The sequence below is a fragment of the Apis florea genome, unplaced genomic scaffold (genome assembly GCF_048593485.1).
Source record: "Apis florea isolate Af1SG1 unplaced genomic scaffold, ASM4859348v1 contig_37_pilon, whole genome shotgun sequence".
Lineage (NCBI taxonomy): Eukaryota > Metazoa > Arthropoda > Insecta > Hymenoptera > Apidae > Apis > Apis florea.
The window spans coordinates 702,432-717,326 of record NW_028256861.1 but is presented as its reverse complement, the minus strand read 5'-3'; the positions used below and the strand labels follow the sequence as shown (position 1 = coordinate 717,326).

Genomic DNA, 14,895 nt, shown 5'->3' with positions numbered 1-14,895 from the left:
ATTTATGATAGATATATCAATTGTTAGAATTTTAAATTTCAATAGAATTTGACTTGGTAAAGGTCAGGGGAATTGTGAAAGAAAAGGTTTAAGAAGCTATATTGGTAAAAAAAAAAAAAAAAAAAAAAAAAGGTCTGGTGTTTAAAGCGAGGGAGCATGTGGTTTGAAAAGGGAGAAAATCTTTGCTGCATGTGCACAATGAGCATAATACACGTACAGCCGACGAGATTCATGCATTCCTCGAAGGACCACGATCTACGTTGACCGCTACATGCGGTCAAGAACAGTGCAAACGACCCTACAAGGCCAACCACACAACCCTTGCACGGCACAGACCATTCCTTTCCGTTCAATGTCGCCCTTAAAAAGTCGCCGCCAATAAACACGCTTCCTATAATAGTCGCCAACACTGTAAAAATATGAAATTTTTCAGAGATAAAATAATTTTTTAGTCTTGGATAGATCGGAATATATCTTTCTCACTTTGTTTCTACTTTCTACTTCGATCGAGAAGATTATTAGAGAGGAAATAAATAAACTTTAAATTCATTCAACTCAATAACAAAAAATCGTTGATGAAAAAAAATTCTATCGATTCTATTTTTGTTCTTCACAAGAGAAAAAAGATACGTGAAAATTTCCCCTGTGAAACGAGACCTAGACCTTCATGGTAATTCGACGGGTGGGACAGTAACTCGTAACATTTTTATTAAGTAGTTAAAATTTTACGAACGTTTTCGTAGCAGTGTGCCTGCTTTGTTGAGCGAGTCGATTCCACGGCATTTCGTTTCAGCGACGATAGATGTCGCGAGTTACGCTTCCCCTTCTATGCGCCGATGCATTCCACTTCCTATCCCTGGCCTTCTTTGCCGTTTCTCATCTCGAGATTTCGAGTGAATCGTGAACGATATCCGTACATTTGAAACGCACTTTTTCCGTATGCACACCATTTTCACAATGGAAATATTTATTGTAAATTCGGAAATAACGATTATTCCAACGCAATATAGACAAATAAAGGAGAAAAATATTATTGGAAATAATCCATATCTGTTGAAATTGGCATTACTTGCAATATTATTGGTCTAATGAATTTTTCGAGTAATGCAATTTACATTTATCGTGTATAATTATTGCAATTATTTTTTAAAAAAAACCATAATGTGATTACATGTTATATATACATATATATATTTACGTATTCAAAATGTATCGAAAACATAGAGAAATAGAAAGGAGATTTTTTTTACAATACACTGATTATAATAGGATCAATTAAATTGTCATTGTACTTAATAATAATTCATCTTTTAATCGTTCAACTCGTGCAATATCGTAGCAAAGTTTGCTCCCCTGCGATCGCTCTGGCGTGATTTTCAAGAACTATGTATCTCTGACGGTATCCTGGAAACACGATGGAAGGGTGCAAGGGAGGATTCGCCAATCAGTTCTCCTGTCCGATCCGGTCGGTCGTGCAGAGGGGTTTGCGATGCGTTCGAAACAGAAGGGAGAGCCTATTCTTGTTCCACCACCCCCCGTCAGATGACGCTACCGTATCGCACGAGATTTCCAGCTTTTTTCCTACCACTATTACACTCCTCGTCGTTGTAGAGAATTTTTAACACGAATCGAATTTTCACAAAGATCAATAAAAATAATTAAATAATTTTGTTACCAGGGAACGAAGTTTTTGGTTAGCTCGAAGGCCACACCACGATCAACCTTGAAACGTATGAGGTAACAAATCAGCATTGAAACGTAATCATCACACGTAGATTCATTCGTGTGACTTCCTTTCGTTATTCCATTCGGGTATCCGAATTGCGAAAGCACATTCCTAATCGTGGCGAGCAATGTAACTTCGAGTAGTGAGTCGGGACTGTGCGATTTAAATTTGAAAAAAAATATACACGTAATAAAACTAATGCTAATTTATCTTGGAGAGGAGAAACTTCGAGCTTATCTTCTTCACGAAGCAAACAGGTTTTCTCGAAAACACGGTTGAATCAAAAGCGAGGTAGAAATAAAATTTAAAAACTACCATGCGCCGTGGATTTTAAGAAAGAAGAGGGCCGAGCGATACTAACTTAAGGGCGATATCGTACGTTATCGAGAATGTGGTGGAAAAAAAAAAAAAAAAAAAAACGGAGAGGCAAAAATCGAAGCGAAAGAGCCTGTTTCGCGATTAATAAAATTTGCGGCGCGCGCCCCTTCAATTTATGGACCATGTGTCTTTGTAAATTTCCCAATAACGGGCGTTCCCGTTTCCAAAAGTTGCACCGCCGTCCCGATATCTACGTCCGCCGTGGTATCGTGGCGAAACGCAAATCGCCAGCCCGGAATGCGCCCGCCTTTCTCTTTTTCTCCGCCAGACAAAACGTTGTAATGGCGCGCGACATGCCCGGCCAGCATCGAGGATCGCCATTTTCTGAGATAATATTTCCTCGGACCAGTTTCGAGGCGTCCTTCCTCTCCTCAATTTTTAGAGCGACCAAGATTCTCGAGGAATATAACTTCGCAATTATTCGATCTCTTTAGATCGATATAGTAGATCGATATTTGCTTAAAACGAAAACATTGATTCGAATTTAATTGATGAAAAGTTTCGCAAGATTCGATTATATCAATTATGATATCCTTATTATATGTGTAAGCGATATAATATGAAAGAGAATAATATCGATCAACAACTTTTTAAATATCAACTATTTTAAATATCATTAACATTGGCAATTAGGAATGGAAATCAACGGCACGAAAAAAAAAACGTGAACCAGGCTTTTTTCATTCGATGGAAGCAAAATAGAACAAGAAACGTTTATAAAAAAAAGCATACATAGATAAGAACAGTGTCGCAGTAACGGTGTCTAGGACAACTACGATCAATTACTGATGAAAATTTTAAAAATTACATTTGAAACTGCGTTTTTTTAAATGCAACGTATCTTGCATGCAACATTGAATCGAAAATGGTAAAGAAAAATGGTAATCGTGACATAAGTACCATAAGTGAGATCTTTACCGACTCGATAAAATCGAAGCAAAGAAATTTACAATGTATCGTTTCAGTGTGAAATTACTCACTTCGCTTCCTCTTCCATAATGGTGAAACTGACTGCCGAACGTATATCCGCCAAAAGAATTCTAACCTATAAGAAATAGCATGATAAGCAAGAAAGAGAAACCAAGTTACGAAAAGGAGCGAGTAAGATAAGAAAGAAAAATTAGATCGGCACAGGCAAGCCGAAATATCCTTCGTAGCAAGAAATCGGGAAATGTCAGCCGGTTTAACCGGCAGTCAGCGGTAAAAGTATAAGTGGGGGTGTACCCACGCGTGTGCACGCTTCCCGGCCGGGCACATTTTACGTTTTGATGGCGCAATAAACCGACGTAAAGCAGCAGTAAAACGCATCGAGTCACAAACCCGCTCGTTCCGTCTTTCTACCTATCCTTTATCGAACTCTCTCCAACTAACGTCGTTAAGTGGCTCGCCTCGTTCAAGGTGCACCATCACTGTCTCGCACACACTTGTCGTCCCGCGTTCCGGACCTTCCGCCACGTTATTACGTCACTACGCGTCGCGTCGCGTCTGTCAAGCTGTCACGTGCTTGGCAGCTCGCCGTTTACCAGGTCGTTCGCTTCCGTATCATTCGATCTTCTTTCGTTCGAAAGAAATACATCGCGAAAGTACGATTCCGATTCCATCGTGTTTCGTTCGCCCGAAGCGGGCGATGCGCCTGCGCAGTACAAGAACCCACGAAAACCGTTCACGAGCGAGTACGCGCATGCGTACGTACTTTCAAATAATTGAAAACAACGGATTTGATTTGAGTAGTAGAAAAATGCACACGTGGATCAAATCAATCGTAATAAGAATTATAAAACATGTTTTTGTGAAGTAGTAATAATCAATGTATATTAAGTAACGTAGTAACTTAGTATATTAAGTAACGATCTTTTTTTCTTATACGTGAATCGATATTTTACGTTAATCTCGATGATAACATCGCGAAATAATATTTACGAAGTATATACACAAAATAAACATTTGAAGTGTTTACTTAGAAAATATTATCAAGGTTGAACGGAACAATTTTGTTCATTAAATCAGACATAGTTGCATCACATTTTACAAAAAGCTGTTATTCTTATCAAATTCCCGTAGAGTCAGCTAATAAAAACAATATACATTTGCATTGAATTTATTAAGCGAAACAATTATTAACATATCGCGAAATAAATTTTACATACGTATTAATATTTATCGATTTCAAGAAAAACCGGTGTTGATAGCAGTTGAAATCTAGATAGCAATTTAATGACGAAAGATTGTTACAATGATACGAACTCGCATAATCTCGTCTCACCAATAGGAATAGAAATATACGATATGGAATTAAATCATGCGAAAGCAAGATGCAAACAGCTTCTGACACTTTTATAATAAAAACATATATCTCGTTCCATTTAATTATTGCAGAATCAAAAAGAAAAAAAACTATCTAGTTAGAAAATTCATCTAGTTTTTTTTCTCAGTATCACCGTTATTATTCAACCATGTGCCGCGTGCCAAGGTTCGATATTTTTTTCGATATAACGTGGAAAATTATTACTACCGCTACGTTCCAAGAATTGACTGACCAATTGTCGGAGCGTACCGTAATCACCATATTCGTGCATCACGGTCTCACCGTACTTTCTCGGAAGCGTTAATAAAATTGTTCGTAATGACAGGCCATGCGCGCCACGTTCTCGGCTCCCTTCGTGCGCTCTTTCACAACGCGAGGTTTGTTTAACAAATTACGTTACATTTTTCTACAGCTCGCGAGAACACAGGTAGAAAAAGATGGTCGCTTGGGTACACGGAACGAACGATTAAAATTATATCCCACTTTCATGGAACGACGGTTATTACTGTACTACCTATACTTTAAGACAACGAGTTGTACGATTATTCGGAAAATACCCGAGAAACTAACGGTATAATAAGTATAATAAGATTAACTCTTGAATAACCGGACGAGTTTATATTTTCAGAAAGTTATTTCTCTCTTCTTTAAAAATTTCCTCGATGAATTCGTGTAAGAAAAAAAAAAGAAAAATAATAATTACTCACGTTAGTATTGTATATTTCAGCAACAACTTGTTCCACGTGTTTCCTCATCGAAAGCTGGAGCCAAACTTTTCACCTTCCTCCCGAGATTTAGAAAAATCTCCGCGAAACGTCACGGGATCGTTTCTTATCTGTGCCTCGTCGGCGTTTCAGGGCCAATCTTTCTTCGCCCTCATGCTTTTTCTCGCCCTTCGATTGCTGTGCTTCGTTTTATCGCTCGAAACGAGAGATTCCGGTCGAATTCCCATCTGCGACCAAGCAGATCGCCCTCGTAAAACGTGTTAAACGATACGATACGTGTTGGCCTTTCGTTGTTAATTTTTTAACCGTGTTGGAAATAATGTTGATTACAGATTCTGAAACTGATATACTCTGAAGAGAAACTGTTTAAACGCGATGAAAATGTAATGTAAATATTTGCAAATATATTTTACAATTCTCGTATGAGATTACATGATAATAGTATTTTTCAACAAGGATAGTTTTTTTTCTTTTTTTTTTTTTTTTTTTTTTGATGATTTTTGTACGTAAATATATGCACGATACACTTGAAGAATTCACGTAGCAGGTAACAGGTTTCGACGTTTCAAATTCATTATCGTGATTGCACGAAAATTAGAAGGATATTCGGGATATTCGAAAGTTTTTTGGAGGATCACGTTGTAGGTAAAATACCCACGAAGCCCCGCAAATTCTTTCTCGCTAGGTAAACGAGAGTTAGAGAAAACGAGTCGGTAAAACAGTGGCGAGCAAAACGGACCGCGCGACGTCGATCCATAATACGACCGTGTATTGCCTTTTAATTGTGTGATTTAATTGGCGGTATATTATGCGATAAATGCCGATATAATGTATATTTTATGATTAGATAAAACAGGTAAAAACAAGACATTCTCATTAAATTGAGGCCAATTTGCATAATAGATCGTACAAAATTTGTCAATATCTATTATCGTAATAAATTATATTAATGTATCACTTTTCATACGTTTTTATTTTACTTTCAACGTATCGCGCGGCTAAATTACAAGAATTTTCTTTTAACTATTGCATCGAGCCAAGTATTTATATTACTTATTATTATTAATAATCATCGCTAATAATATTCAAATGATAATTCGAAGCGAATCATTATGCGATAAAATATGATTAAATTACATCGTTGTTATAAAAATTGTAATTTATATCGCCAGATATATAGATTGCCCTATATCTAGATAATTAAAGTAAAATTTCGATAATTTCGATAATTCTGGAAACTTTAACTAATACTTTCCCGATTCCATCGTTAAATATTAAATTAAGCCAAGGATCGCTTTTAGAAATATCACAAAGTACCATACTTGTTGAAAATTAATTTTCACCGATCCTCCAGCGAAACGTTATTTGTACGTCAAATCACCTTATCGCAAACTTCGATCCACTACGGTTTCAAGTATAATAATAAGTGTGTACACAACATTGTTACTTCACTCGACGTTACAACCCGAACGTATCCGGATATTTCCCTCTCGCCGTCTAATTACTCGCAATACTTGTAAATCTTTCACAACAGAATTTCAATAATCAAGCAAAGAAAATGCCGGTGTATACGATAAACATACTTAACAAATTTGATTGAAACTTATTATTGAAAGGATCGTTATTTAAAATATAACACATGATTTTTATAATTTTGTATTTTCTTCCTACGCAGAAACAATTTTTATATTATAGAAAAAAAAAAAATTAGCATTCACACGGATAAACAACAAAGATTTTTAATCTTGAAAATCTGATAATTTAATTACTTCGCATTTCTTCCCTAATTTTTGTAAAAAAAATTCATCGACAGTCCGATAAACCGTTTACCTTGCACGGCCAACTGTAGTTCGGGAATTCTCTTTATCTCCTCGAAGATGGCGCGATAGGTGCCTCTGGTCCCGATTGTCAGGGCGTCACCCCGCAGTTTACCCCGAGCTGCACCATCGTTCAACAGAGAAACCACCGCCCAATTTTTCTTCTTTCTTCGAAATTCACTCCATCCCCCCCTCTCCCTTCGAAATTTCTCTTCGATGGCATTCGCATTTCCAAGGTTCCAGAACGAACCTTGTCACTTTATCCAACAGACGCTGTTTCTCGTAGGCACGCATACCAAACGCGGTGGTTGTTGTGCGTGTCTTCCTTCCACCTTGTGCCACGGTCGCAATTTATATCCCGTGATGTTCGAGACAGGTATATACGGCGTGGAATACAGCTGTACGATATCGTGCACGCGACACTGTGCATTCGGATCGTCGAGTCACGATCGTCGAAATAATTGGATCGATCTCCTCTCTCTCTCTCTCTCTCGAACGTTGTTGTTGTTGGATCGAATTTGTTAATGAAATCTGTCAGATCTGTCTCGAATCTGACCTGATACGGAATTATTGGGTCATCGATGATGAGAGAAAAACTTTATAAAAAAAAAAAGATCGTTTAACCATTATTATTGAAAGAGATACATTTCTTTTTTTTTATCTCTTTCTCTTTCTTTAATTTCATAAATGTTTTCTCGACACGGGTTAAACCAGTTCACATGTTGTCCCGCTTATAAGAAAAGGATATATATATATATATATATATATACAACCATCGGTCGTTGTTTAGGTCGTTTTCTGTATCGTTCCATCTATCGTCTCGGGCTACAAAGGGCGCCGAGGCATTTCTCCTTTTGTACACCTCGAGGTTGGCCATGTTGGATATCATCGGGAAACAGGCGGTGTCTTAAAAAGATCGAGCGGTCTCGATGCGTGGATTCTGCCAGGGGTGGGACATTCATCTCCATAGATTAGCCTCGGAGGCATCTACACGCTTTCCATATTCTGACGTATGGCTCGAGTATACCTGAAAGACCACGCCTGTTCATCCACGCCGGCTCCCAATTTTTTTGTTGACGGTTCGAAATTAAGGGTTCTCGTGGGGAGTAGTTTCTAATCGATGGGATAAATCAAATGATTCGAATTCCATGGATTGTTGTTTCCTTGAAAGAGGACGTGTATTAAATTCGTGTAAAAATATATATCGTATACTTCTCTCGTCTGGTAATTTTTTAAAATTAATTTTTTAAAGATTGGAAAAGAAAGTAGACGAGGTATTAATTAAATTAAAAAAAGTTTTAAAGCCTTTTTTAATTCTACTTCATTGAATATTTGTTAGTGAAACAGTGTAATTTATTTACTTATTAAGAAACAATGGTTGATATAATTAAATTGATATAAAATAATTAATAATTTTTATAAATTTTAGTTCAAAAAAGATTAAAATACTTTCGAATTATTAAAAAAAAAAAAAACTGCCAAGTCATTAAAATCGGCCGTTTACGTTATCTCTTCGCAAAAAATAATTTAAAAATGATTCGCTAATGAGAATTTTATTTATACTCTGTTTCAGGATTGGATAGCAGCATTCAAGGTAAGTTTAACCATTTTAACTTGAAAATTGATCAAAAAGACCCGACGGAACTAATGTATTTTTTTGATCGTTCGATTAATTATCTCGTGCAAAAAAAAAAAAAAATTAATAAACAGATCTTAATTAAATAAAAAGTCATTCGCCCTGTTTTCGTTAAAAATTCTTTCGTTGCGTCATCAGAAGCGACGAAGGAACTATTGTGTAGTACACCGCGTACAATACGAGCAGCCATTTACCCCTTGGCATTGAGTCTCAGCATGAAAACAAACAAGCCGCGTTATATTTAAACCGAACCATCCAGTGTAATGAAGCCGCTGCTCGTCCCGCGAAGAGACAGAAAAAGGAACGCGATCAATTGAGAAGAGGTCTTTAACGAACGCGATACAGTAGAGTTGCGTATACACTGTACAAGACAATATAGTATGACGCAAAGTTATATAAGTAAATATACGAAATCGTTCAAAGAGTGAAATATAATTAAAAATTAAAAATTCCTTTTTCATTAGATTAATATAGATATACTATCGTTCGTTGATCGACTACATTCATTGTCAAAATACAATGAATTGTATCACGTATGGTAATAGAGGTTATATTTCTTTTCTCCATTGACAAGAATCTCGCGATCGAGAACTTTTCCCGCCCCTGTGCACCCTCGCGCGCGTGATGTTCCATCGAGACTGCCCCCTCGATTCCCCTCTGACCGCAAGTAGTCGTACTGTACCCTCTCTTCTCCGAGCCCGCGAGCTCGCTTCTTGCCCCAACGCTTCGCCACCACTCTGAGAACGTAGGAATGCCGCCGCTATCCCGACCGGGACGAGTTCAGTGGTTTCGAAGAGTCGAGCAGACGACACTGGCGAAAAGCGGCAGAGTTCGCTTGCATATTCCTCGCGGGAACGGAGAAAACGAGAGGTATACGCAGTTCTGGCTGAATCAAAAGAGATTTGAACGCCATTTAGAAGGAATCGAAAAGAGATGTTCGTGTAGCGAATCGTAATTACGAAATCTACGATCATCGTGATATTACTTATTTTTTTAATTGACCGATTCGACGAGTTTATGAATATTTTTGTGAAATATATATATGTATATGGATACGATAGAATAAAACGAAGTTCTATAACAATCAGTTCAAAGAGAGGAATTAGGAATAAGAATTTTTGGGAATAAACGTGAAGAAATAATGGAAATAAAAGAAAAATGATAAGAGAGGAAAAGATCGGGGAGTAGAAGTTTAAGAACACTCGGCGAAAACTCGTAAAGATGAATCAGTGGCCGTCGGACGTACGCAAACTCACGCGTAAATCGAAAGTTACACAGATATAATTAAAACGATCGATAAAAAAATTATAAATTGAAGAAATTGTGGATGACGTGATGTTTACGATCAAGAGGAATACGACCAGATCGAAGAGAAACAAGACAAAGCGAGAGGTATAAAAATAAAGGAGAATCAAACGTCGGAAAAAGTGGATAAACGCGTGCGAGGCTAATCATCAGAAAAACTGCTGGCTCGCTAGAAAGTAAAGCACGAAAAAAAGGGAGCGGCAAGGAAGAGTGAACGAGAGAAAAGAGCGTAGAGAAAGAAAAGAGTAGAGATTAGAGAAAAACAGAGAAAGAAAAAAAGTGGCGCGAGAGAGAGAGAGAGAGAGAGAGAGAGTAAAAGTATCGCGCGAGACGTCTGAAGGCTGCACACGACAGTATAGGGTATAAGGCAACGTGGTGAACAGGACTGCACTGGCAGAGAAAAGAGTAGAGCGGTGTTGAACACATAGAGGCGAAGAGAGCAAAACGAAGAGAATCGTGGTATGGACGAAGCGCGAGAGCGTGGTATAGTGAAGTGAGAACGAACGAGAGGTAGCAGCAGCAGCGGAAAAGAAACAAGAGAGAGTTGGAAGCATAGGCAGCAGCGAAGATCAGAGAGAGGCGAGTCAGTGTGGAGAGAGAGAACCATTCATCTTGGCGCGCCTAGACGGGCCGCGATTGGTCCACTTCGGATAAGGGAGCGGCGCGATTGGTCGACTCTGTTTACCAGCTGGTACCCCAGCGCGCTCGAGGATCGTAGAAGAGAGGGGGGAACAGAACGGAGAGACAAGCGGCGCCATTATTGTAAGGGGTTACATTTAGCTGGCCGTGGGTTGTAGTACGCGGCGTTCGGGATAGGGGGCTATAGTACCTTCATGCATGGCCCATAAAGGATTCGTCGACTATCCGAGAAGTACGCAAGAAACGGCTTCTAACACCTGACAGGGGCCACGCTCTTCTCTTCTCTTCTCTCTCCTCGTGCCGTCGCCTCGATCGCCGTCGCAGCCCAATTTTCTCACTGGGACCGCTGTGTTGGATCAGCTGGGTGGGCCTGACCGACGAAAGACCCGCTGCTTTATTGCCGCTCGTCATCTCGATGTGGAAGGAATCGTAATTACCATAAAGGAATCGTAACGTCGTCCCGAAAATCATACCTGGACGGTGGATGCTCTTTTGCTCCGGTGTGTGATCGACGACACGATCATCCGAAAGCATAAGCCACAGAGAGAAACGAACGATCTGGAAACGTCCCGTGTACCGTCTGCCGTCGCAAGCTATCCGGTAATCGCGATCATCCGCCTACTAGCGATATCCTTTTCCGCCCGCGTCCGTTATCGTTCCAGTGATAATGTGTAAAGTTGCGTAAGTGGCGATCAAAGTGGGGGGTCAAAGGTAACGAATAAACAAGAGAAAATAGAAAGATAGCCGGAAAAGGAAGGAGGACGAAGAAAAGAAGGAGAATTATCACGACAACAATTACAAATACGAAAAGTGAAAAGAAACGGCGTGATCGTAAAGAGGAACCGAGTAATATAATCGAACAATAATCGAGTGCGTGCGTACGGTGCGAAAGGAATTCGAGTCGATCAAAAATCGATCGAGAGAATATTATTTGATAACTTGTGATACAAGAAAAGGTGATTGGCGTGGAAGTGTGCGTGAAGATGAGGCAGCAGCCGGCAGATTTGCCGGCACGGTGTCGGTGTTGAGACACTAAACCCGGCCACCGTGTCCGGGCGTGTCTTCGGCATCGAATCCGAAATCGGCACCGGCTACAGCCGATATGAGTTCGAAATTCATAATCGATAGTATGCTACCTAAGTACCACCAGCAATTCCATCATCAACAATTATTCTCGAGCGCGAATCCCGGCACGATCCAAGCGTGCACGACAAGCCCAGCAACCGCGAGCCTAGAATCGAGTTTATCCGCGGCTGCAGTCGCGGCCGCGGCAGTGAATTACGCGCAACAGCACAATTCCCCTAGCCCGACGGGCTCGAGTCCTCAGCATTCGGGAAGTTCGGCCTCTACGTCACCGGCGGCACGCACAACTTCCAGCATGTATCCATACGTGTCAGCAGCAGCGGCGCATCATCATCATCAGCAACAACAAGCGGTCGCGGCGGCAGCGTTCGGCGCCACATCCAGCATGGTGCCAGGATTTGGTTCGACCGCGGCTTCGAGCGCAGCGTTGGCTGCGGCCGCAGCCGTCGACGCTGCAACCGCCGGCGACAAATCTTGCCGTTACACCGCCAGCCTCACTGGAAATGTTGCACCAACGTCCGCTGATCCAATGGTAAATTATACCCTTGGCCATCATCATCAGAATGGCGCTACACCTAGTAGCCTGGTATCTTCCGCGTCGGCTTCGTCTGCTGTTTCCGCCGCGTCCGCCTCCATGGCCGCCGCTGCACAATTCTATCATCAAGCCGCCGCTGCATCGGCCGTCGTCGATCCTTTGACGTCCTGCCAGCAACCTACCACCGGACAACCCAGCATCTCGGACATACCGCGATATCCATGGATGTCCATCACCGGTAAGTCTTTCTTTCTAATTTTTACCGTAATTTTTACGCATCGATATTTTTATTTTAATACCACGTATAATAAATAAATATAAATGAATATTCTTATAGCTATTAAAATCGTTAATTGTAGATATAGAAATATTCGAAATTTTGTATAAATTTTGATATCGGGTAATAGAATAAAAATATCGATATTTTTATTTTTTTTTATTTTTCTTTAATGCTCGTATAATGTGTATTTAATTTGATGGTAAAATATAGTAGTAGTATTTTAACGTATTTAAATTGTTTAGGTAACCAAGTGGAATGAAATTCTATTCGAATATGCATCGTTCTATAGTGAATTAGTTTGTGCGAACTAAATTAATCGTTATTATATCATCAATTTCAAATAAGTACGTATTGCGTGATCGTGTTTCGTTAATGTTCATTCTTTTCTAATGGAAGATGTAGATCGACGATAAACAAGATTGATTCACCGATTCGAACTTAATCACCGTCAGTTAATATAGCGTTAAATTATCTATGAGAATGGAATCAATAATAGAATTAAACGATAATTATAGCGTTTATTTGAACATGATCTTTCAGTTATCATCGCGCATTAATAACCACGCGTTGCGTCGGATCTTTTAACAATACGTCAAAGATAATGAAACAATTGAATCTACATTGTTGAACAAAAATACAAGTATTACGATTGTTAAAAAAATAATGAATTCCTCCCTTTTATTTATGCTTGTACTTATTGCTAGTCACGAAGTCCTGGCACCAATTTGCAAGTAAAAATATCGACTATGTTTATTTAGTAGTAATAAATTAACGAAGCAATTATAACGTGATTCGAATCTAAATTTATTGTCTCGTATAAAATCGATTTATATTGCATCATTTTATTGTCAATCAAAATCGTAAAAAAAAAAAAAAAACATAATTGATGAAAATTAATCTTTATTTTCATGCAAGATTTTTATATTTTTATTTCTCGTGAACATAACGAAATCGTCTATTCGAGAATACATTCTAAATTACATTGAAAAAGCATAAAAAACAAAAGCAATCTGTATCGGATTAATTGGAAATGACAAACACTTCAATCTCGAACGGTAAATGGAAACTGACCTACGATACACGTGTTTGTAGTTATTCTTTCCGCAGGGGGTACTATAGAATACTTGTTAGAACATTGTTATGCCTCGAATGTTCCATAAAATGCATAAAAAGCACGTTCAAACATAAACTATTACTGGCGGTGTAAAATGTAATTATAATAAAACTAATCTAACTAGTGAGAATTAATATTGATAAATGTTTTTCTTAGTGATATAACTTATTTATTTTCAAAATAATAAAAATTCATTTTAAATTTTTTTGCATACAAAATAAATAGAAAATGTTATCGGCAATATAAATGCAATAGTAGTTAGTCTAATTAATATTAAAAGTTTAATTTAAATATATTACCATTGAAACGAAAAATATAATCAATTGTTTTTATATAATTTCGATATTAATTAGGCGATAATCTCATTGGATAAGATGTATTTAGAATTTTCGTAATTATTTTCAATCAGACGGATTCTATACAAATTCTAAAAACATAGTTCGTAACACAAAAAAAGTACCGCCGTTGTATCTCAAGCTGTGAATATAATTTTCAAACCGAATCTCTGACGCGTGTATTAATTTACGTTTTTACAAAATTCCATTTTGTTCATCTCATAATTGTCCAACGTAACAACGGGAAAAGATAACCAACATTTAAGAATATTGTAAATTTTCAATTTAAAGAAACAATAGCGTTCCTCGGTATAAGAGCGTATTCGCAACGTGATCATCGTTAGACTTGAAATCTTTACTCGTTCCAGCGACCAGCTATTTTCCGTGTCTCGCATAATGCATTCCGAGTACAGCTTGTATACAAGCGTCTTTGTTTGCGGCAGTATTAACGCGAACAAAGTGCCGACGGCGTTTTACCGCGTGTATTCGTGGCGGACAAGCAAGTTGGTCTATCGTCAACATCGCGTACTTGTCGGCAATGTCGTGAAAAAGCATTCGTGTATTTTTAAAAGCTGTTCGACTTACCGATCTCCATTGTTTTTCGTTTTATCGTCGTCGCAATCGTTTGGATGAGTGGTCGCGAGCGAGACGATGCGTCCTCCATCCGAGAATGTAACGAACGGGCCTGGAGCTCGTTCAAGGTTTCGTTTCCAACGCTAAACGAAAATAAACCAATTCGAAATAATTGGCTTTCGCAGTGCACTCTTGGCTTTGTGTATATAACTTCAGGTTATAGAAGTCGAACATTTTCGAAGAAAGATCGGGCGATGTCGTTCGAGTTGGTCACTTCACGACTAACCTTGCATCAATTTCAACGAACAATAATAACGATCAACACGATAATAATCGATATTTGTTTAACTATTCACAATAACTTCATTCTGATGAATAATTAAAATATTATTACGTTGCTTATCCCGCGCCAAACTTGGCATTCCCGCGATCTTCGAATTAACG

General features: G+C 38.6%; 1 protein-coding gene and 1 long non-coding RNA gene across 2 annotated transcripts in view; both read left to right on the top strand.

Moving 5' to 3' along the window:
• Positions 1 to 4,821: 4,821 nt before the first annotated feature.
• On the top strand, positions 4,822 to 5,565 carry LOC147656224 (uncharacterized). The gene is made up of 2 exons (XR_015294687.1): positions 4,822 to 4,980; positions 5,137 to 5,565. It is a non-coding gene; the product is annotated as an uncharacterized LOC147656224 (long non-coding RNA).
• A 5,098-nt stretch (positions 5,566 to 10,663) lies between these two features.
• LOC100865342 (homeobox protein abdominal-A homolog) overlaps positions 10,664 to 14,895 on the top strand; it is a 41,890-nt gene continuing 37,658 nt past the window's right edge. The window contains exon 1 of the mRNA XM_003691181.4: positions 10,664 to 12,387. Within this exon, the coding sequence (XP_003691229.2) occupies positions 11,634 to 12,387 (754 nt within the window). The 5' untranslated portion in view covers positions 10,664 to 11,633. The remainder of the gene's footprint in view (positions 12,388 to 14,895) is intronic.